Here is a 24348-nt window from a genome sequence, read left to right as displayed (position 1 = left end):
CGTGTGTGGAGGGGTCACGTGGCGCCGCGTCGGGGAGCGCCGCCGCCGGGGCCCGACGATGAGGTGGCGGCTCCTGTGGCTCCTGTGCGCCGCCGCCGCCTGGGCGGGCGCCGGGGGCAAGACGCTGCGGGGCGGCTTCGCCAGCGCCGCCGCCCGCCTGGAGCCCTGGCGGCCCGTGGCGCGCTTCCAGTTCCACGGTAGGTGCCTGGAGGCGGGGGGGGCGGGGGGGAGGCGAACCGTTACGCGGCGTTACAGCCGTTAGGGCGGTGCGAGGTGGAGGTGGGGGGTCGTTCCGGCAGGAGGCGCCGGCGAGGGGCACTCGTAGGCAGCGGGAGCCGCCTCGCAGCCCGCCCGCGGCCGGGACGCGCGACGGGCTCCATCCGCTGCCCGGCGGGAGAAGGAGCTTTCGGCAGCGCCGGGACGGGCGATGGGCAGCTCCGCCGCAAGCTGGCCCTCCACTCGCCCGCTGTCCTCTTCGCAGGCGGGGCTGCACCCGGTCAGCGCAAGCAAAAGTTTATAGGCCCCCGTGGAACAAAAGCGCGGCTTTTCATTATTAAAGACGGGGGAGGAGGGGGAAGTACTGTTGTGGCTACTCAGCGCTATGTTTTCCTTGCTGTCTCACAAACTAACCTGGGAAAATTGGGAGAGTAGCTTGTAACTTTTTAATGCGTCTTCTATTTACTAATGGCACTATTCGGTAATTAACCAAATGAAATAACAGAAATGACAATGGTGTTTAACACTAAATGTGTTTTGATTTTCTTTTCGTCCATGCTGTCGTGCATTAGGATGTAAATTCTCATTTGATTCATAGCATTTCTTTCTCGTGTTATTAACTGTTTGTTAATAATAATCTCTAATCGTTAAGAAGCCTAGCAATGGGATGGAGCCCTGTTAGAACAGGCATTGCAGAAAAATATCTAATTGGGTGAAGAAAAACGTAATATAAACCAAGAAGTAGTGGAATATGACTTCTCAGTGCTGAGTAAGAGATGATGTATAGGGTGGGGATAGCTTGTGGAGTGACTTGAAAGCAAAGTTAATTATTGGTGTCCTAGAGAATAACTGCAGATATACTCTAAAGAGATCTGAGGAGAACAAAATCACTTGCATTACCTAAAACTGAGAAAAGACTATCAAGATTCAAGATGGGTGTTGTAGGTATTCAGATATATTATACAAATATGTTAATGTTGCATACCTAGTTCTTGAGAAATATTTCCTCTTCTGCATGCATGCACATGACTGTACATATTCTGGGTCTCAGTAAAAGCCATATGAACTTTTTATAGAACCTATTGATAATTTTTCAGAATATTGTTTTCATTAAAGACTTAGGCGAGCTGTACTCCATATAATGCTTTACAGAGATCACTTTTTGTGAGGTTTTGTTGTAGGACTGCTATCTTGCAACTGTTTCTGAATAGACAAACCTTTCCTGGCAAAGATTTACTTGAAACTGGTAGTAGTCTATTTACTAACATCCACCTCATGCCTAGGTTAGGTGGGAAAGGAGCTTATTCTCACAGTTTAAAAAACATAAAAGTTGGTTTAAGTTTGAATAAATCTGAATTCTTGTAATATTGATTGATTTTTCTCCAGTATGTACTTCTAGTTCTGTCTATCTTTTGATTTAGAGTAGTGTTATATAAAAGAAGTGCATGGCAACATGCAATACACAATAGTATATTACAATGTGTTTAGGAACTGCTGAACTACCCAGATGATAAATTGTGTTAAATGAGCTTCTTCTAAAAAGATAAAATATTTCACCATATCAAGGTGAAGTATGTAGATAGTCTGACAGGTTAAAGAACATTTTGAAGATTAGCTTTCTTTGCAGATCTGTTGGTATCACAATCAGGGCTGATTGTGGCATTATCTTTACTTGAACAAATAAAATTTGGAATGAGAAAAAAATGATGATTTGAAAGTCTGTAGAGGGGGAAAAAGTAGGGTAGAGAAAGGCTGTTGGAAGTAGAGGAGGTTGGTGGCATCATGGTGAAGACTTAAGTACCATCATGAAGAACTGTGTATACACTGTATTGTGTTACTGAGGCATGTAGAAATTGTTTTTGAAAGACATTACAGACTTTTATGGAAAGCAGTGGTAAAAGCTGTAGAAATAAAGTGAATCTTTAGTTCTGTTACTTGTTTAAAAAATCTGTTGCTTTTTGTTGTTTGTATAACTGGCATCAAGACAAAACTAGTTGATTTTGTTTTTTAAATATCAAGGCAATCATGCTGTTCTGTGTGTCAGAATCAACAACATAGCAGTAGCTGTGACTAAAGAAGCTAGACTTCACCTGTTTAAAGCACAGGAATGGCAGAAGCTGCAGAATGGTATCCAACAACACAGCTGTACAGAGAAATTCTCTAAAGCTCAGCTGATAAGTAAGTTACTGTTTCTTTCCCTTTATGAATTGTTATTGATATATTTAGAACCATGGTGTTTCAGTGAATTTGGACTTTGCATCAACTTAAGTGAAAGCAGGACTTCAGTCTTCTAGAATTAAAAAAAAAAAGATTACAAGGAAATTAATTGCTTTGCTTGCATCACTTCAGAGGACTTTGTCTGCAAGTTATAATTTAGTATACTGCTGGAAAACAAACAATCTGTGACAAATGTACAAACAGCCAAACTTTGTGGCAGGTTCTAGCCTCATGTTCTCATTTGTACAGAACTCAAAGATATATGTTTGGCTGACTTTTGCATTTACTCATTCAGTACAGGGATCTCTTATCTCCACTTGGGATAAAAATCTTTTTATAAACAAAACTTTAGGGGGAAAAAATGAATATGTTGAGTATGCAAAAGAATTTACAAAGAATACCATCATAAGGTGAAATTAAAGTAATTACAATTTATAGGTGTTCAGTGTGGGCAGAGGTACACTTTGAATTGTGACTCATATTTCAGTTGGGGAAAAAAATAATAAAGGCAAATCGATGGATCCTACACATTTTGTCCAAATGTGCAATAAAAAGCAAACTTTCTACTGAACACATTTTTCTCTCTTTTTTTTCCCCACAACCTCATAATCATTTGCTCCTTTTTCCATTTATGTCTGTAGGTATTTGTGAAAATTAATTTGTCCGAGTTATGCTGCCTTATTTTACAGTTTGCTTTTATTATCGTTTACTGTTCTTTTATCCTTTAATTTTGTAATTTGTTATTCATCTTTGAATCTCACTTTCAAATGCTTTTAACTGCAACAGTATAAAATATGTAGGTTGTCTCGTTGTCTTCTTTTTATAGAGAAACCTCTCTTTTGTTCTCCAATTCTGTGTAAAATGTCATTTTTCAAAGACAAGAAAAGTATATTTTTCACTGTCATAGTAGCACAAACCTGTCATTCTTTGATGTACAAAACATGTTAGAGCCTTTAAAAATTCAATATGGAAGATGTGCTAGTCAGGAAAATGCTTAATGAGTATCTATCTAGCTGTAGAAGATAAAACAGTGAAGCTTTCAGTTATATAACTACAAAATAAACCTACTAAAATAACCCTTTTGCACCATTTATTCATCATAATATTGCAAAATCTACTTAAAGCATACATTTACCTGTAAGAAATTTAAATTAGTGTTAGAAACATCATTCAACACTATCTTAAGTGCATACAGCTTCCTTTTTTAAATATGTTTCCATTGTGCTGCCAGAATGCCTAGAATAACTTACTGATCTCCTGGAATGTTGTCATAGTGAAATCTTAAAAAGATGTCACTTCTAAGGATGTAGTTCCCTGTTACACTTGATCTGAGCTAAACACGAAGTGCTGCTGAAATCGCTAGCAGTTGCCCCTCACCTCTCTGTCACAGCAATGTGCTCACTGTTTTCTGCTATATTTAGGAATCCTATGACCACAGGGGGAGCTGTGCTTGCTGATATGTTGAAGAATCAATAAAATTTTTATTTTATCTTCATTCCCTATGAGTTAGCTTACAGTTTGATGGAAAACTTAAACTCCTGTGTTTTTCAGGATCTGTGTTCCTTGATCCTGATGGAAATAAGGCATTATCAGAGCTCAGTTGAGAGGGCAGGTGGGGAGTAGAGCCACTCCTTCCAGCTGCAGTTTCCCTTTGTTTTGGATTAAACATCATATGAAATCCTTAAATCTGTGTTTTAAAAAGCTTCCTTTTTGGACCAAGTTGTATCACTTTGTATTTTTGATTGATAAGATACGTAGCTTCAAAGCATAATACGTATACATCAGTAGCTACACAAGACAAATTGCCTTTAATAGTATGCTTTTCTTCTGGTTCACGTGTGGCCCCCATTTGTACTTCTATGACAAATGCTGCAGAGACATATGATATGGACCCAACTTCTTCCTAGATCCAGCTGTTGATCAGTGCATGCCTTCAAAGGAGGGAGAGTAACTCCTTAAAGTTTAAACAAGTTTATTTAAATTACATAAGCTTTATTCACAGGTAGGTCTGAAGTTAGAAAATAGTTCTAAATTTTGTCTACAAAATATTTAGGGATAATGAATTTGCAAAGGGTTGTTTTGTGTGCGTGTTTGCAGCTTTTTCGTACGGAAGCTTCTGGCACGAAGGACAAATAGCTTGTTTTGTAGAAATTCTATGAAATTTTTCCTTATCCTTAGCCATTGTCATCTTAACCTATTTTAGTGATTTCATCTACACTTATTTTATCATTTCTCCCACAGAGGAGGGCTTTTGGTGGTAATTAAGCTGATTAACACTATAGTTCAGTAATTAGTGCAACCACTCTCGTGACTCTTGCAGTGAAGCACACACAAAGCCACAGATTTCATTGGCATCAAATAGTTATTTCAGAGTATGTAGTGATGAACTTTATTAAGAATCATGGTAAGATCAGTGACTGGATGAAGTTTTGCAGTCTCTTATGTAGTTGGTCTTAAATGTAATCTGGTTTGAAATATACAGTTTTATTAGACAATGGTAACAACCCCTAGCTGTCAATTGAAAATCGATCTACTCTTTGGGGAAAATACTGTAAAATATGTTAAGTTGTGTATTTAAAGCATGCATGCTATTTTTTTTTACTGTTTTCTCCTGTCACTCTTTCTGCTTTGTGCTCAAAGTATCTTTGAAAATTGAGTAAAATAAATTTCACAAAAGTATTTTTGTATTTATTTTTATATTGCATAAGTTTCTGTAAGTATCTGTTGGTTAATGTAGAACAGTTACACCACTGGATACTGAACAAGAGGGTGGAAGTGTGCTAAAGACAGTATATGCTCTATGAACTTACTGGCTTCTGGCAAAATGGAGCAATCCCAAGCAAACCCAAAAGCTGAAAGATAGAATACTGTACATGTCCTCACCAGCCCTTGACTGTACCTAGTTGAAACCAAGGATGAAGATGGAGAGCTGAGTCTTTGGTGTTGTGGCTGTCTTTCAAAGTAAAGACTTTTTTTCCACTGTGTGTTGTTTATAACGTCTAAGTGATGATGTGGATTTAAATTTTATCTTTGTTCGTATTCTCTTTAAGAAAATAATAATAATCAAGTACTTACTCTACGTTTTTGTCTGTCTGTCTGTTTTCTTCCAAAGTGACTGTGAACCACACAGAGCAAAATCTGACAGTGTCCCAGATTCCTTATCCGGAAACATGGTATGTGTTTTATGTAGACAAGTTTACCTGCGAGGAGAATTTTTCTGAATCCGAGGATATTCAGTTTGAAATGGTCTTACTAAACCCAGATGCAGAAGGGAATCCATTAGATCACTTTAGCGCAGGGGAATCTGGTAAGATATTTTTTCTTAAAATTAGATTTGTAAGTTAAGGATCTGATCATCCAAACAAATCAATATTTACTGTGTTTGAAAAACTGTGGAACTGGGGAATGGACAGTTTCTTACATTTCAGTTTCTACTTTTTCAAAGAAGAGTGAATTTTAATAAATTTTCTAATGTTGCAGATAAATCCTTCCCTTTCTTTATACTGACTGTCCAAAACTTTTCTAATTAGCAAAATACGCATCTATTCTACAAGGAGGCAGAATATTTATACTTTTGTTGATAAGTATTTTCCCTTTGAAGTTGTATGCTTTCAGTTCATTATGAATTTAATTCTTGAATTTAATAAATTTGTTTATTTAATTCTTGAAACTGCTTAACTGTTTAAACTTTAATTCAGTGCAGTATGTGTTCATACCCTACATAAACTTTTTGCTAGTACAGTTCCAGTTCAGGGTTTAGATCTTTCCAAATAACTTAGTGACTGCAGGTTAGAGTGAGGCATTTGTCAATTGTGGTTATTATTTAAGAAGTGCAGATTTGAATATGTAAACCTGTGAAGGAAAACTTCTAGAGGTGACTCAAGATCACAGCTGAAGAAGTGCCTGCAAAAAACTAAATGATTTGGACCTACCAGCATATGCATCATTGCAGTTCTTAGCTTCACTCGTCAACATGTCACTAACTTTGGACTGTTCTAAGGAAAGAGCTCAGGAGGCTTAGTCTGCCTACATATACAGATCTAGCCTGACTGCTATGCAAAGAATCAGCTTTGCTGTCATTCTTGGTCTCAAGAGGATATAGAGGGAGCAGACAGCTTTCTCTTTGAAGGGAAGAAAATCTTCAGACTGAAATGTTTAGTGGAATCTATAAGAAGGCGCACTATATATCATCCATTTTTTTAGGTTTATGTGACCTGTCTCTCTAACTTATTAATTGTGCTTGTTAATCTGAAAACATAGTTTCTAGTTTTTACTTGGTGAATTTTACATCCAGAAATGAATTCTAGATTAATTCAGTTAGTCCCCAAAATCAGCAGTATCATTCCTCTGCCAAATCAAGAGGCAACTGCACTGTAAGGACATTATGTGGCCCTTGAAGTAGAATACGGACTTTCTAGTGATACACCTCAGTTCTATATAAATTTTGTAGTAAGACTTGAGCACTTTGAAGTAGAATTTGGAAAATCTGTCATGTGGTGAGAAGTGTAAATGTATTGGATGCAGCTATTTAGAGCTAAAAAGTAGGAAATGGGATGAGCCTTACATGTCATCTCTTCTGTGGTTGCAGAACTCTGCTCTGAATCCTGAAGTTAAATGCCTATGCCTGCTTTCAAAGAACTGAGGAGGATTTCTTTTCTCTCTCTCTCTCTCTTTTTTTTTTTTTTTTTTTTTTTTAATGGTGTCTTTGGGAGATGGTTTTTGTTCTTTTTTCATAAAGTGTGCAGTTTAGAACATTGGAACACCAAGGAAAACATCCAGCTTCTTCTTTTCAGTGAAAGAAAAAAAAGAGAAAGAAAACCACGTAGTTACAGATAGTTCTAGTTAGATCTCCTTTAACTTTAGTTGTTAAAGTTGTTCCACTGACATGGGAGATTTCTATTAAATGAACTAAAAGGAAAATAGAGTAAAGAACTTGAGTCTGTAACATTGTGATTAAAATGTTCCCCTTAAAAGAGGAGGCCTGGGTTCCCATCCCTAACAAGAAATTTTTTATCATTTGATAAGATAACTCTTTTATGTAAGACCAGTAGAATCTAGGATTTCTAGGGGCAACTGACCAGGTAGGCAGCATTGGGATCCTTAAAAATTTTTGAAGTTAGGTACTGTAAGGTACTTATATTTTTCTCTGCCAAGTCTGGTTAACTTAAAAGACAGAAAACTTACAAAGACAGAAAACTTATAAAAGACAGATTGAAGATCACTGCTTTTTTATTTTTTTAAATATATTTCGGTGCAGGTTTCTCTTAAATCCTTTTGGTCTTGAAGCCATCAGCTACAGTCTGTCTTTGATTGTAGGGCACTTTCTATCCTGAATATTCTACTGTTCATTAAAAGCTAAGTGATTTTCCAGGTGTTCCCACTCTTCATGATGAGAAACATCCTGCTCTACAAAATTCTTGCCAACTTCTTTTGGAGCACAAAGATACAGAGTGAAAGGAAAAATAAGAGATTTGATCTGAAATGAATGTTTTTCTTTTATCAGTCATAACTTATGCTTTCTTGTAGGTGTTCAGGAGAAACAGAGTGGCTCTGACATTTTTGGTTTTAATGAGTCTTTAAAAGCTTTATGTTCTTGTCCTCCCAATTCATTATATGTATGTTTGAGTTGACTAACTTTAGCTGTAGAAGTTATTGTACTAGGGAATATTCAGAATTCATCCAACTCCAATGTTTTTCTTTAGCTGAGATATTGAAATGTGTATAATTGCTCTGTTTCTGGACTTTGATTAGAGCTGATTGGAAACTTTTTAACAGATTGTTTTCCTAGAGTAAAAAAAAAACATTGGTCAGAATCTGATTTTGTGGAAAACCATTTGGTTTCAAAGAAAGCTAGAGAAGAAAAACAGAAGTTTTTTGTAAGAAACTTCTGTTTACCTGTTTTAGCTTTTAACACCTAAGCTTTTTGACCTGGGTGCATATATGATGGGTTCCAAAGCTTGCAGGTGCTAGAAAAGATTTCCAGGATCCAGATCTTTAGGGAAGCATCTTACCAGTCAACTACTATACTGAAAACCGCAGTACTCTTGTTTTGCAGATAATATCAAAATCTTTGGGTCTCTTCTCAGATTGAAGCAAAAGAAAAATCCCACTCTGAAATTATAACTGTTCTCTTTGCTACTTTTCTTTTGATTTCTCTTTAATCTAAAAAAAATGTACGTGGAGGAAGAGTGACACCCAGTGGTTAAATAGATTCTGTGGCAGTCTGGTCACTGTTACTATCATTTCAGATTGTGCCTTTAAAAATTGAAACAAAAAACAAACTAAGAATGAATCATTTTTTAAAGGTGTTCTTGACTGATCAAATGGGCTACAATTATTTTCTGCTTGTTAAGAAACTATGCTACTTTATGCTATTTCAATAATTGCTACAAAGCTATTTATATTCTGAACAGAATATCTGTTACACGCAGAAAAATGTTGAGTAAAAAATACTTTATCGGATCAAATTATAATCAGCTGCCTGAAAAATTAACTTTTTTTTTGTCTTGTGATAAAATGAGCTAGGATTTAAGCGTTTTATATGTACTATCACTTAATATTGCTTATAATGTTGTGCACTGCTGGTAGCTTAGTTTTATTAAAAAAAAGTTATATTTCTTTCTTTTTTCCTCTACAGGACTACATGAATTCTTCTTCCTGCTTGTCCTTGCATACTTCTTAACTGCTTGCATATATGCACAATCCCTATGGCAAACAATTAAGAAACATGGACCTATGCATACTGTATTAAAGGTGCTGTCAATTGCATTACTGTTGCAGGCTGGTTCAGCTTTTGCCAACTACCTCCATTTCTCAAGGTATCTTTACTTACATTTGCTTTCAGTTTTAGTATTTGAAGATGTTGTAAAGATCAGTACATGATCTTTCCTGCAGTGATTGTAACAAAACATAAGACTGACATTTTAGAACTACATCACTTCCTAAGTGTACCTTTGAGAGAGAATATAACTCACTTGTGTATCATCTCCTATTCTTTTGTCAGGTATTCTAAAGATGGAATAGGAGCACCTTTTATGGGAAGTCTAGCAGAATGTGAGTATGCTTGTCCATCATTCTTTTATGCGTTCCTATGTATTAATCTGTATAATGCATTATCTAATGCTGTTTTTGGACCAAATTATGATCCTGGACCATATCACTAGACTTTTAATATGAATTAACTAAAAGTTGCTCTTCTGAAAAACAGATTTTATTCAGGCTGTATACAATAGATACTATATAGAGAGAGTTACGTGATTATGGTTTAGTTTCACGCTTCTTAAGACAATAAAATCCTTTAAAACTCCATCCTACAAACACTTAAATACCTGTCACATAAGTAAGTGTTTCAGCAAGTTAAAGAGATCTGCCGAATTTGCATGATCTAGCATACTGAAGCTTTTTTAGGAAACTTTATCATATTTTATGCCATCTCAATGGCAAACTTAAATTTTATTATAATGACAAAGGAAATGGCTTACAGCACAAGTACTATGACTAGAACATGCAAAAATGCTTATGTCAAGAAAAATGGTTTGTTAACATCAATTCTTAACTTTGTATAGATATTCTGAACTTCTATTACAACTGAATTTCTACAACATCCCATCCTAAAATCCACTAGTCTACTCTAGTTAGATTCTTTAGAGTCTAACATTGCATTGGTTTCACTGAAGTTCATATTTGAAGCATAGAGGGGTTCTTTTCAACTCAATATAGTGCCCTTTGATTGGTCTGAAGTACCCCAAGAAAGTAATACTGTGATAGAGAGATGGATTGGAGAGGAACAACCTATATAGAAAAGTATTTTCCTTCATAGAGTCTGTTTAAAAACTTGCAGTTGGAATTAACAGCCTCTTGATGGCACTTGACACCACAGTAATTGATACTCTTTCTCATTTTGAAGATTTGAATTAGCAAATCTTTGCAGTCTGTCCAGCAACTGTGTTACTAAACTTTCCTTCTGATCTTTTGCAATGATATTAAATGGAGGATATGAATGCACTTAACTCCTCCTCAGTGAGAAACCCAGTGTCAACTGTAACGCACCCTGAGGCATCTGCATCTTAGATTTTATGTGTTTGTATTATAGTAAAGACCACAGTTTTATTTTCGTAAAGCAAAAGTTAATAGAAATAAAATAATATTTCTGAAATTAACAGCTACATCTGAGAGATTCAACTAAGGAAGTTTTTCTTTTATATTGTTTTTAAAATTCATAATTCCGAAAAGAATAAGAGAGCAGAAGGAATAGAATAGTTACAGTCCTGAGGAATGGATAGTAGGAAGTATAGTTTGGAGATTGAAAGTGTAACCAGTTTTCCCATATTAGAAGTGAAATCCTAGTTAAGTCTGTGGTAAAAATTCCCATTAACTTCAGTGGGGCCAGCTTCTATTTCTAGATTATTTGCAGTTACTTTTTCCCCGATATTAGCTTTTATCATATTTAAGGACCTGACTCTAAAGCTATTTAATTATCTAAATTTGCAGAATCACTTAAGATTGCATAATACATGAATAATTCTGGCACTCAAAAGTAACACAAGTTGTTGACCGTCCTTTAACTTTCGACAAAATCAAACCCAGAAAAGTCAAAGAATATTATTATGGCTGATGGACATACAGAAAAAGATGGATTGTGATTAGATCAGACAAGTTTCTTACAGTTCAGTTGTGTGTGGCTTTATACTGACCCTGGATACAGTGAGATGGTCATTTTAGAAATTCCTCTCAATGGTGAAGACCCTTCTTAGTTTCACATAAAGTTTATGATGCATCAAAGTTGTGTTGAATCCTTGTTCTTTTAGCGTTCTATCTGAGAATCCACTTGAACTGTTGCTACACTGAAGCACAGCACTATCTGCATCCAATATGTGATTGAGAGACAATATCTTGCTATAGTTCTTACATAGGGAAGAGGTTAGCTTCAGGAGTGGCAAACTATAAAATGGGTGAATGTTCTGTAGAACATCCAGATTTTATTAATCTTTTCCATAACTTGAATTTGTGATACTGATTTGGCATGCTATAAGCTCAGGTAATCATTTTTTCTAGGGAGTATTTTACTTCCAAAGGTGGCATTGTAAAATAGTTCTAAGATTGTTTTGTCCAAGACCAGTGCTGATTCATATTATTAAAGAATGAGCAAGTTTGTCTTTATCAAAAGTTCCTGAGAGTTTTTAAGTAGCAAAAGTGCCTGAGTATTTATTAGGAGTATATAAACATATAAACCAGGAGAGGGCCAAATATATCCCAGGAATAATGGTTTGAAATCTCTTTACATCCGTATGTTGCTAATATTACTAAGCTTCAATGGAATATTGTAAGTGATCTTCATTTGATATATATCACATCTATGCTTGCTAATCTCTGAACAGTGGCAACATTCTCCATAAAACTTTTCATAAATGTGGAAATACCTTTATTTTTTGAAATGCTGTACAGGGTTTGTTTTTAATGTGTTTTTTTTTAGAATAAAAAAGCTTATTTGTGATGTAGAAATATTTTTTTTTAATCTGGTATATAAGTGAAATAATAAATATGTTAAAAAACATTTGAGCTAAAATATTGAATAAGTGAATAAAAAAAGTGGGGTAATGTTCATCTAATTTCTGAACTAAGTTTGTGATTTACATGCTGTAAGAACAGATCTTTTAAAATGCTGGTACATCTCTGCTACACCAATAAAATGGGTCAGTTTTCTCTCTGAGTGAGAGTTTGCATTAGAGAAAGTAAGTTTATGGCTGAAACTTACTGAATAATTCCTAAAGCTGATGTTTGGACTTGAAAGTAACCTGGAGTTCTTTCTAATGGCAGTAGTACTTCAGCAAGGCTAATGATTAAAACCTTGAATATGTTCTAACTTGATTTTTTTTTAATCAGATACAACTTCAAACACAGGTTTGAAACACCGATTAAAAGTATAAATTTATAGTGTACATATTATTTGTTTTCAAACTGAGCAAAAATGGACACAGCAAAATGAGTAAGATGATGTTTACATTTAATTAAATAAAGTACACAAAGATTGTTGCTCCAGATGAAGTTGTATTAGGGTCATTAGCTTTGTCCCTTTATATATCTGAGTGTGGAATTTATCCTTAATGTACTTTCTGTTGCAAGCTGCTTTATCCTTAAGACAAAATACGGACAATTTAAAGTACCGTGAAACTGTCTCTTTTTTGAGGAAGAAAGTTTGCTGGAACAAAGGAGTTAATTTCGTCATGTCTTGTACTAGCAGAATGAGGTATACAGTGTGGTGAATATACATATTATGATTTTAGTCCATTAGCTTTGTAAATCTGTTTTTTGTAGTCTGGACTCCTGAGCCCAGGCTTCTCTGGCACAAAAATAGTAATATTTGGATGGATGCAGTGCTCTGGCCATGTTATTGCAGAATTGAAGCATAAGTAGAGGAAAGCTAATGATGATCTATCTGATTATTGAAAACAGATTGAAATAATCACATTTTATGACAAAGCAAACTCAGCTAGTCAAAATGTATTGTCAAAGCAATGTCCATCTTTCAATTCTGGGTGTATTTAGAGTATTTCTTTTTGCTGTAGAAGATCTTTATTACTTTTTTTGTTGCTACTCTATATAATTTTCCTTTTTTCCCAATAGTGTGTGACATAGTCTCTCAGATACAAATGCTGTATTTATTGTTGAGTCTATGTATGGGTTGGACAATAGGCAGAATGAAGAAATCTTATAGCAGACCTCTTCAGTGGGATTCCACTCCAACATCTACTGGCATTGCTGTAGCAGTTGTTGTTACACAGGTTTGTATTTTATATTCATGTTCATGGTGAAATATACAGTTGCTATTAAGTATGACAGAACTGTGAACCAGCTAATACCAATGTTGAATGAGGGAGGGAGTATCAAGACTGGAAAAAAAATTAAACAAAAACCCACACCATGACGTGCACTTAGTACGTTTGGTAGGCAACAACACCTCTTCTTAACAATTTAAGGTATAGGTCCGCAGTATGTTTTTGTTCAGCAGCAAAACTACTTAAGAAGTTCCCATAGTTTTCCAAAATCTTGGTTGTGCCAAGACTCTCAGTGAAATTATGTAGATTCCCCAAAAAAAAAAATCTATCTATCTATCTATCTATATATATATATATATATAGTACAATTGTTTTACTGGTCTGGCTTTATAACTTCATTTTATAATGTTATAACAATCGAGGGGTTTTGTTGTGAGGAGCAAACGGCAAGCTTGGGAGGAAGCCAAGAATTTCAGACAGCAGCTTTTCTGTCACTAGAGGGGATTGAACTACACCCTCAGTGTTCTTTTCTTAGAACCACTCAAATAGGATAGCTAGCAGCCTTTTCAGTCAATATAAGGGAATTCTTGAAAGGTTGATGTACGAGATTGGTCTTGCAAATATACAAATGGTCTGACACACAGTTTCATTCAAATATTTGCCATTAATATAAATTAGAAAGCCAAGTAAACTAGTAACTTGTAATTGAGATCATCCAGTCCTGGTGGTGCCTTTTATAAACTATTTTTTTAAAATCACAGCATAAAGACAAAAGAATCTGAAAGCCGTTGACGATGAGGAGAACAGGGAGAAAATGGAGACAATAATAAGGAAGAGATTACATTTTGTGATGTTTGAGTAGTATGTGTAACTAGTGTAGCTTCCAAACTAAATAAGTGGATGCATAGAACATTAAAAGTAGCTGAAAGCTGAGAGCAGTCTTGCTAATTAAGAACATAAACCAAAGGCTATTAATATCAACAGGACTGTTGAAATTTCAAGATGGGTGTCAGATTAAGGTGTAATGAACCTGTCTAGTGGCAGCAATTTTACATGCTGGTAGTAAAGAAGACTTCTAAAGCACGTACTTAATTTTGTGTCTTTCTACCTGTACATGGGTATGGGTGTGTTAGTGCTCTGTCACTTGAGACTGGAAAGGTTTTGTTATAGTTGTTTCCTTTTCAATATACATACAAAGAACACTCAGTGTCAGGTAGATCTTTTTTGTTGTTACCTATATAGTAGGAACTAGGACAAACACCACATATATATGCTACTTTTCCCATCACTGGTCCATTATACATCTGCATTGGCTATTTCAGCACTGCTGACATGAAGTCAGCCATCAGACAGGCACATCTCTACTACATTTCTCTTCCTAGTACAATCAAGAATGTCAGGTCTGGCAAGAGTCTTATAGAAACAAATATAGGTACCAGAATATATCTCTGCCTGGGTGGTTCTGCACCCCTTCACAGTGCCTTCTGCCTCCAGCAAGGGTTCCCTGGCACCAAGAATATCTTACCCTTCTAGAGAGGGTGTCTTCTGTCTCATGGCCCAGTACCTACAATATACACATTTTTCCAGATTTGTCTTCATTATAGAATCCAGTTCCTGAGCTCAGAGGAGCTGAACCCAGACCACATCACCTCTATAAAAGGTGCTGACCTTAAGGCTTCATTCTCCAAATTACTCCATTGTTCATTGATCTATCTAGATTGGCATGGGTGTTAGACCTGCTGTAACAGGGCAATCAGTGAGCACTTTTATTCATAAAAATCTAGAAGAATATTCTATCTGTCCTACCTTTTTCTGTAGGGATTTTCAAGGGAGATCTAGCTTCCATATTGAGGTTGGACAGTCTTTCATGGATAATCAGCAATTTTGTCAAGAGTTGCTATAGATGGTAAAGGAACACACATGCATTCCCCTAAAGCAGAAAAGGGAGATTAAGTTGTGTTAGTTTTACTGATGTTCTATACTATCTGCCCTCTTCTTGGGGCTGTTAGTAATAATAAAACCTGTTTCGGAGATGGTTGAAGCAGTTTGGAAGTTTCATAGTCAGGAGAACTGATAGCAAATTCCAAGTGTCCAAGGACATAGATTGGCTGTAGGGAAGCTTATACAGCTTAGAGCTCTCCTGTTCACTCATTACAGCTGAATCAAAGAGGTCTACCCATTTAGACAAGAGTGAAGTCAAGCAACAGGATAGCCAGGGAAAACTTGTTATTCTTAAAGTGAATTGCAATTTTAACTGGCAAACTATGCCAACCCTGTTTGCCTGCTGCTAGTTTAAATTACACTGCAGACTCAGCTTTTTTTCTTCCCTCTTCATCCTGATGCTATGGATTCTATTTTTTTCATTCTTTCAGAAACATAAGCAATTTCCTGGGATATGTTTACAGACTGCCGTCAGTGTAAGATGGATGTAGCCTGCGAGTCAGCAAATCTCTTGTCCCCCTTTTGAGATGCAAGCTCTTACAGCCACAGTGACAAGTCTTCCATTCAGCATTTCTCCTTGCCTTAACCTGTTCTTTTCTTCAGCCTCAAAGCAAAAAATTCTCAGGCCACTGTCTGTTCATTAAAGTATCCTCTCTTTTTGCTGAGACACAGGATTTGTTCAAAACTATTTATTGATGGCCTAGACTTCTCCCATCACACAGACCTGTGTAATATCACCTTTCTGGGCTGATTGGAGAGGTTGCAGTGATTCCAGAAGAAAAGTCGGTAACTTTGATGCTGATGAAAATATACAGTGTCTCTTACTGCATTAGAACTTGTAAATTAAAGAGGTGCTTAGATACCCCCCAAAGATATGTTCAGAATTAGTATGTTTTTCCTGTTTGTTTTGAAATTTTCTCAGACAGTGTATATCCAGTCCAGAGTAGTTTAAAGAATTTGGCTATCCTCGCACATAAATGCCAAAAGGGATGATGCTCTGTCAAACTACAGTGATTCTGCAACTGGTGAAACCCTCATTTGTTTGAGCAAGTTAATTACTTCTGTTATAACTTCTATTATATATATCTAAATAACTTCAGCCATAGGAATTCATCAGTTTCATACCAAAACTAATGCTTTTATCCATGCCTTCACCAAATACTGTACCGTCTCTTAAGGTTTCGGGAACTATTTAGTTTTATTTCAGTCTTACTCCTTGATAGGGTTCTCTGTCAAGTAGCTTGATCATTTGAAGGTGTTTGGAGTTGCCCACAAACAGAATGTTATGGTGGGATCATATCAGTCAGATCTTTTACTAGCTATCAGTATTGTTCAGTATATGCTTAACATATGTCCCCCTCCTATCTTTCCTTTTTCCACCCGGTAGTTGAGAAGCAGCTGAAATAGTAGCAGTTGCGCTTGCTGTGTTATGGCCCATGTAGGGGAAGGGAAGAGCAAGAGAGTGCCCTTTAAGGATATTCTAAGGGAAAACTAACCAGTCTGAACTGATGAGACTCAAGGAGACCTATCATTGGAATGCACAGGTGGATTACACATTTAAAAGAAAAAGTTAGTATCAGTAAACTTTTTTGCCTTTATGTAGTTAATATAGTTGGAGAGCCTTTGAATGTGTTAAAAAATAAATCTGACTAATTTCGATCTGTAAACTGAGGCAAGCAACGTCTCCTTCCTAAGGTCTTCATAGCTACCTCAGTTATAAATCACACTTGACTACCTTCCTTCAGAAAGCCTGCTTCATTAGACACCTGAAAGCTAAGTGCAAATTAAATATGTACAGTAGGTGGACTAGATTTCCCTATATTCTCAAGTCTTAAAATGCCACTTAGCTGCTACATGATGCTGGAAGAATCTAAACTTCTGTGAGCATTCGAGTTTGTAACTTTACCACTCTGTAAGTCCCCCAAAGGTATTCTTCAGCAAGACCCAACTTTCATGCAACTGTACAAGTAGGCACCTGCCTTCTGCCCAAATGAGATTCAGAAAGTAGGTATTCCTTTGTTTTTCCTTAGAGACTCTATTGATACCCTTTCTCACAGTATTCCTACAAAATTGGATTCCGTAGCAAATGGACACAGTGCTGGGTTTTATGAGAGCTAAGGGGGGTTACCGCCTTTCATGCAGTAATCTGTTTGCTAGAGTATTTATCCAGATGTTGAAATAGCATTTGGAACCTGTGATGCTCCCTTCGCAGTCCCTAGGAGGTTTCTGAGCCGGTTGCCTGCAGAGTCAGACTCGCTCACACTTTTTGACCTAGCTGATTTTGAATTCTTTTCTCTACAAATGGCACAGCTTCAGTAGAAGGGGTGGAGAGTGGCCCACCCAGGAACAGCCTATAGCCTTAGCAGTTAGGGCACCCTCCAAGGAGGGTGGGAGATGTGGGTTGGATATCCTTTAGGCAAAGGGGGGAATTATGGGAGATGCAAGTTCAACCTAGGTGAATGCTTGAGCCTTCAGGCTATTGTATAAAAGGGGCAGCAGCACCAGCCTCTTACTTCCTGATATTTAAAAAAGAAAAGTGAATCCTGTTAGAATTTTGAAAGAAAAGGCGTAGTCACCTGTCTTTGAAAGAGGCTTTACAGGTTGTGGATCCCAAGTGGAGAGAGATGCCTCCCCATAGCTCTGTAGGATCATTTTAGTGGGCTTCCTGTTGAGCAGGCTGACTGTTTAATCATAATTATTTTGGATCTTGTGCTACAATGCTACATTCCTTCTATCTAAATTAGAGGAACTTTAAATTGTCAAACTTTGTAATAGTTAAGGAATAGGGGAGATGGATTCTGTTTCTGCCAGTTGTACTTGGAGTAGTAAGCAACGCTAAAAAGCAGTTCAGGCTATTTTTTTGTTTAGTATAATGGTCTCCCATAAGCAGAACAGAGCCTGGCCAATTGTACTGATCAATTAATCTTTGCATCACAGATTAAATTAGGTTTAGTGTAATCTTATTTACTCTAAATGTGCTTTGCTGTTTTCTTTTCCAGAGCTTTTTGTTAATTTGGGAGCAGTTTGAAGATACTAACTACCACAGCTACCATTCACACCATGGCTTAGCAAGTGGACTGCTTATTGGCCTCAGAGTTTGCCTAGCTTTGTCACTGGCTGCTGGTCTTTACCAGATCATCACAGTAGAGAGAAGCACGCTGAAAAGGGAGTTCTATATCACCTTTACCAAAGTATGGGTTACATCAGAGACTGAACCCTTTTGTTGTAAATATAATTGTGACATGTAGTTGACTGAAACACTAAACTATTTTACTCCATAAGAAAGTTAAGAATGTTTAAATGTCTTAATTTGATTAAATTGCACCCATCATCATATTCTGAGTAGTCATTTTAATATGACAAGGAGTATAGAGAGTTCTTTAACAAAAATCCCACCTTTCATTGTGTAATTTTTGTTCTGTTGATTGAAAAGTAAACAGTAGATTCATAAAATAGACAGAAATGTAAATACAGTTCCCCTGACTGTCATCTCTTCTAAGCTGGCATATAGTCATTTTATAACTAACGCTTTTCTCTTTCAGGCCTGCATTCTCTGGTTTTTGTGCCACCCATGTCTTGCAACCATTTCTGTAATATTCAGAGAATATCAAAGAGAAAAGGTATGTACAGGCAAGATAAAAGAGATGAAATTTGAATGGTAGTTTTCCTCATGTTCAGTGTTCGTTAGCAAACTCATGCTCTTAGGCTGTTAATCTTATGACCCCAAATCAACTTGAAAACTTAGTCACCCAACTCATTGATGCTAATGTGAGTCAGATTTTATAAAGGCATACAGGGTTTGAATCATATAAGCATAATCCTTTGTAGCTTAAAGGAGGGAGAGATTGTTAAGTTAAAGGAAAATGTGAAGGAGCTGCTGTTTTATTGCTTGCTGGTTTGTTTGTTTTTCAATTAAAAACATATTGCAGATTCTTTTTAAAAGAAGCTAATAGAAAGATAAATCGGTGAGTTCTTTTTTACTTCATTTTTAGTCTTCATCGTTTAAAAGCTTTGTGTGGCTAAATAGGTCAGGGAACCTGTAGCTGAAATGTATTTAGAAGAAGAGATCTATAGGCAATTTGTTTGTAAACTCTATAAACAGTTAAAAACAAAAGTGGTCTTACTGTGTTTCTCAGTTGCTTAACATACTGGGAGCTAGGGAACTAGTATGTGGAGCCTGCTATGTTCAGATAAAGTGCACTGCTATTCTCAGGTGGTTGACTACCTCATTCCAGGGTAGAGCTTGCAACTTTTCTTTGTAGTTAATACCATCTGTGCATTTATGTGCAAAAATTTTCTGAAATGGAGCATTTATTTTTATGGAGGATATACAGGGAGAAAAAGCATTGTACTGAAATACCTAAAAATGAAATACCGTATTTGATTTTAAGAGAAGGAATCTTAAAAAAAAAAAAAAAAAAAAAAAAAAAAAAAGAGAGAGAAAAGAAAAAGAAAATCCTCTAAACCTACACATCAAGGTACTTTTTATTGTTGCTGGATGAAAACCTCATCATTTGCAGGACGCAGAGGAGGTGTTCCCTCAATCTCTTGAGCTAGAATCAATAAATAAAATTGTTTCTTTTTTGCAACAATTTGAGCTCAATGTAGGAAGATTGTATTTGCATTTGGAGTAGGTCTAACTATTGTGTGCAACTGCAGTTCCTAAATTGGGAAAATTTAACTGTTTCCTTCTTTAACTGCACTACAATATATATTAAGAAGTGTGTAATCAATAAATACTGTATTTGTTTAAGAAAAACATGTATTTTAAAAGACTGCATAAACTTGGACTTTCACTTCCTCAGAGACAACAGTAACCTTTATGGCTTTGATAAGTATTGCCTTACCCATCTTTTCCAGATGAAGAAACTTGCACTGAAAAGAGCTAAGTGAGGCTGATATATAACTATCATTTAAACTCCATGACTGTGCTAGTGCAAAGTGGGTTCAGGCATTTTTTCTGTTTATTTTAAGAATAGAGTATCTAAATATCACCTCTGCTTGTGGAACTGCATGGGTGGTGAATTGCAAGTCCGAAATTCCCCAGATCGGAGGCAGACAGAGGGCTTATGTGATTGCCCAGGGCTATCTAATGATTTAAAAAAAAAAAAAAAAAAGATGTGAGAGTCTGAATCCTGGAGTTGAGATTCATGTTCAAATCTTTCGTAACTGTAGCAGTATTATAAGTTTTAAAGTTAAGCATCAGAACTTGCACTGTGTGCTGGGTTGTTTTTTTTTTTTTTGTTTTTTTTTTTTTTGTTTTTTTAATGTTTGGAGATTTTTTGCTTACTTTCTCCCTTTCTCCCTTTTTTGTGTTTAGATTATTACTATAGGTGTTATCCTCTGTCAGTGCATCTCCATGGTTATCCTCTACAGACTTTTTCTGTCTCATAGTCTATATTGGGAAGTATCTTCACTGTCATCAGTGACATTGCCACTAACAGTATCCTCTGGACATAAAAATAGACATCACTTCTGAGATGTTTAGGAAGAATATGTTATGTAATAAATGTGCAATAATGACTTAAATATACAGATGCCTTTGTCACAGGTTTGAGACGTTGGTTTCAGTGGAAAACTGAATGATAATATGAGAGCTCTTCACTGACCTTCACTCTGACAAGGTTCCTAGATTAATCTGTGTTGTGGAGTGGAAAAATCCAAAATCTGAATACTTCTATGAAGATTGTTTGTGTGGCATGTGGTGCTGTGCTACGTGACAGAATGACTCCTTTCTCTCCCATTAGCAGACATGAAAAAATCCTTACTTTATATCAATACTAGGTTTGAAAGTCTTAAAAAACGCAGTCCATAAAATGACTACAAGCTCAAACAAGTCGGAAAGAGGCCAGTTATGAAATTGGTGTTATGCATAACAATGAATACAGATTCTTTTTATTTTCATGCTTTAGAGAAAATGCATTTTACGTGTAAGTATAAAAGAAGGGGAAACAAAAGAGAGAGAGTCTTCTAGGAAACCTGTATGAAATGTTTACAACAAACTGCAGGAAACTTTCCTGTGCTATTGGTATAAAGCAAGAGCTTTTTTTTTTGCCACTAATATTAATATTAGTTAAAGTTTTAAGGAGAATGGCAATAAGGCTTATATCTGCCTTTTTTGAAATAAAGGTGACTGAAATACTAGTAATGAAGGTCTAAACATTATCTGTGGCTCAGAAGACGTAGCAACATAAAGGTAATTAAAACAGCAGACTTGCGTTTTCAAAAAAAAAAAAAAAAGGAAGGTGGGGGAGCAAAGAAAATGGAATGGGTGATGTGGTGCTAGAATTTTAATCCTGATATAATTCATTTCTCTTACATTGAGGATTCAATCATAATTAAGCCATATACACAGATTAAATTAACAGAAGCATTTCAAATAAATGTTGGTTTCAGTCATCAACTACCCATGAATTCCTGCCCAAGGATACTTAATCAGGATTAAATTTTCTATGAATAATTGAAAAACAAAATACTCACTGGATTTGTTATAATCCATGTTGGCACTGGGTTCTAAGTAGTTGCCATCTTCCATCCATTGTAATAAAGCCATAGTACTTTGTGATGCCCTAGTATTCAGAAAGCCAGTGTAAATATATACTTTATTGAAGTGCCTATTTATTAAGTATGATTAAATCATGCTGACGGTTTTTTCCTTTATAATAAGAACATTCTTATTACCTCTGTGATCAAAATCTTTGTCTGGATTTAGTAATTTGTTAAATTTTAGACCTGTTGCCATGTATGTGTTTCTTTACAACGTTGTTTTTATTTGCTAGTAAATGAATGTATGTTTCTTCATAATAGTCTATATTTAATTGTGTTTCTTTGAAAATGTGGAGACACAAATAGTCCTAGCGTTTCTATTCATGTTTGTCCGAGTTGTGAACATAGTTGAAATGCAAGTCTCTTCCATTTTCGTTTAGAGGCAAAGCTAGACATTTGACTAAGGCAAAATGGCAACATGACAAAGTTGCTTGTTAAATCATCTCCTTTCTTATTGTTTGTAATTCAGATCAAGAATGGCAGGTTGAGGCTGGAAGAGATGAGATACTATGATTTCACACAATCTTCAGAATCATTAAAAGATTAATTATTACATTCCTCTGATAACCACACAAAAATATTATTGGTTAAAACTTCAGTCTTTATTCTCTGCTTATCTCTGTACTTTCCATCTTCTGAAGAAAAGAGCATCTTGTTTTTGATAAGTCTCCAATAATGCAGTAGGAGAGTTCTGTCTGTCCTCATGTGTGAGATGTGAAATTCACACATCAAATAGAGAACAATCTTCCGATAGAGACAGTAACTATTTTATAGTTTATGATCTGTTATAATAAAAGTTTTGATTCTATGCAGAAAAACTGTGTTTTACCATTCAGAATAAGCACTCTTACTTATTTTTCTGGAACTATTTACTTCCTGTAGCTCTTCTGACTCTAGTCTGTCAGTTTTAAGGTAAATGATATTTTAATTTCCTGTTGTAAATGTATCCTACAACAGCTCATAACGTGAATTCAGAAGTCAGTGCATCTGAATATAAAGCATAAGATGTTGTCTTAATCTTTTCCAAATTGCTACATAAGTCAAGAGGTAATGCTAGCCTCCTAGTTTGGCATCAAATCTGATGCTTTGAAAACTTAATTTTCCTATTTGTGTAACCCTTAGCAATTAAGTATCATTTTTCTCATGTAAGCTGTAACAAGGATGTGCACCTCTGCTCCAGTCTATTAGCATTCTTTCATAACCAGCAATCACCATTTTATGTTGTTAACTACAGTATGTATTAATGATTTAATAGGTCCATATGACTATAATAATATTCAGGATGTCAGTTAATGCAATACATGGTATCATTTAGGGAGAGGTTAGGAGACAATCTTCAAATCCAACTTACTTACAAAACTTCATACTTACCTGTGCTCTATCTTGAAGCCTGCTGTCTCTGAATCATGCCTGAAGAATGGTTTGAATATGTGAAAGCCTCTCCTCACTTGCATTTTCCCTGAGACCAACTGATAGTACTTCAGGTTTTTTTAATGCTTACTCATCCAGTTACCGATTTTTTCAGTTTGGTTTCGTAACCTCATCTAGGAAGGACAGCTTCTAGCCTTCTTTCAGTTGTCTTTGATCAGTACATTCTGATGGGAAAACTTTTTCTCTCTCTTGTTCTAAGATTTGCTTTGTTGGGGGGGAGGAAGAAGATATCAGAGTTGAATCTACTACTTCTGTTACAAACTTCCGCTCTTGTAAAAAATCAGAGCAACTGATGATGAGCCTTGACACACACCAGGTGACAGCAGTAGACACAAACACTCCTTTAGTATGCCCATGGTCCCAGTGCCTAAATAGGACAGAAAAGTCCATATGAATGGCTTTGTGCCAGCTGAAAGCTGCAATGTACCCAAGGAATTCTCAGCAGGGAGCCTGGACTCTCCCTGAGAGTCCAGGCTCCCTGATACCTAGCCACTGCAAAGAGTGAAATATGTTCCTTGTAAGTGCAACAGGACCAGCTGCTAACCATGCTGAACAGAACTAATTAGTTGAGGTTGAATGGCAATGTTTTATGTTAGTTGTTGTGCATTACCTGGTTATGTTTTAAATAAAGTTGCAGTTAAAAAGTATACTAATTCTGTTGTCTGTGAGTTTCAGAGTCGGGAGACAATAACTGCATATTGATGGGACTGCAAGCAGAGGTGGTTTGTGCTCTGAAGGAGTCCACTTCTCTGTGTGTGAGAGAGAGCATATTTCCTTGCCAGTCATCACCTTTTCTACTAGCACAGATGCCCGTTAGCATCAGTTGTGATTTATTGGTGGGGACGGGGAGGAATCCCTGTTCAGGAGGAATGAGAGTGAGATCACCATTTTGGTCTGCAAGACTCTCCCACAAGCTGTAAGGAGTAATAATTTTACATTGCTACCGGTGTGGACTTGATCGGACCTGGTGATGTTGAGGTTGGAACAGTTGTAGAACTCATCACAGGTCCCCTAAACTATTTGCTCCCATTTGTATGTTTATTATACTTTTATTTAACAGTGCTCCAGGTAGAAAAATGAGTATTTACAATTAAATGAAAGTGGAAAGGCTGATTGGAGGAATATCAAGTTTCTAATACATATTATTATACTAAGACCTCCCACACTTACAGTCAGATCTAATGAATGTTCCCTTCTGGATTCTTTGCCAATGGAAAGTCAT

General features: G+C 36.3%; 1 protein-coding gene across 1 annotated transcript; it reads left to right on the top strand.

Moving 5' to 3' along the window:
• The first annotated feature begins 58 nt into the window (after positions 1-58).
• On the top strand, positions 59-23773 carry GPR180 (G protein-coupled receptor 180). Its single transcript, XM_062575879.1, has 9 exons — positions 59-197; positions 2236-2394; positions 5546-5740; positions 9071-9251; positions 9437-9486; positions 13057-13214; positions 18149-18340; positions 18692-18769; positions 20470-23773. Exons 1-9 carry the CDS (start codon positions 59-61, stop codon positions 20626-20628), a joined length of 1311 nt encoding a protein of 436 aa, XP_062431863.1. The 3' UTR covers positions 20629-23773.
• The last annotated feature ends 575 nt before the right edge of the window (positions 23774-24348 follow it).

The sequence above is a fragment of the Rhea pennata genome, chromosome 1 (assembly GCF_028389875.1).
Source record: "Rhea pennata isolate bPtePen1 chromosome 1, bPtePen1.pri, whole genome shotgun sequence".
Classification (NCBI taxonomy): Eukaryota; Metazoa; Chordata; class Aves; order Rheiformes; family Rheidae; genus Rhea; species Rhea pennata.
Note: the sequence above shows the minus strand (reverse complement) of the source record. Positions and strands in the feature narration are given on the sequence as shown.

Bases quoted from the DNA above. Each gene is read 5' to 3' on its own strand.
- GPR180 (XM_062575879.1), top strand. From the start codon at position 59: ATGAGGTGGCGGCTCCTGTGGCTCCTGTGCGCCGCCGCCGCCTGGGCG. The intron at 5,741-9,070 runs GTAAGATATTTT...TTTCCTCTACAG, and splicing joins CTTTAGCGCAGGGGAATCTG to GACTACATGAATTCTTCTTC. The intron at 13,215-18,148 runs GTTTGTATTTTA...TTTCTTTTCCAG, and splicing joins TAGCAGTTGTTGTTACACAG to AGCTTTTTGTTAATTTGGGA.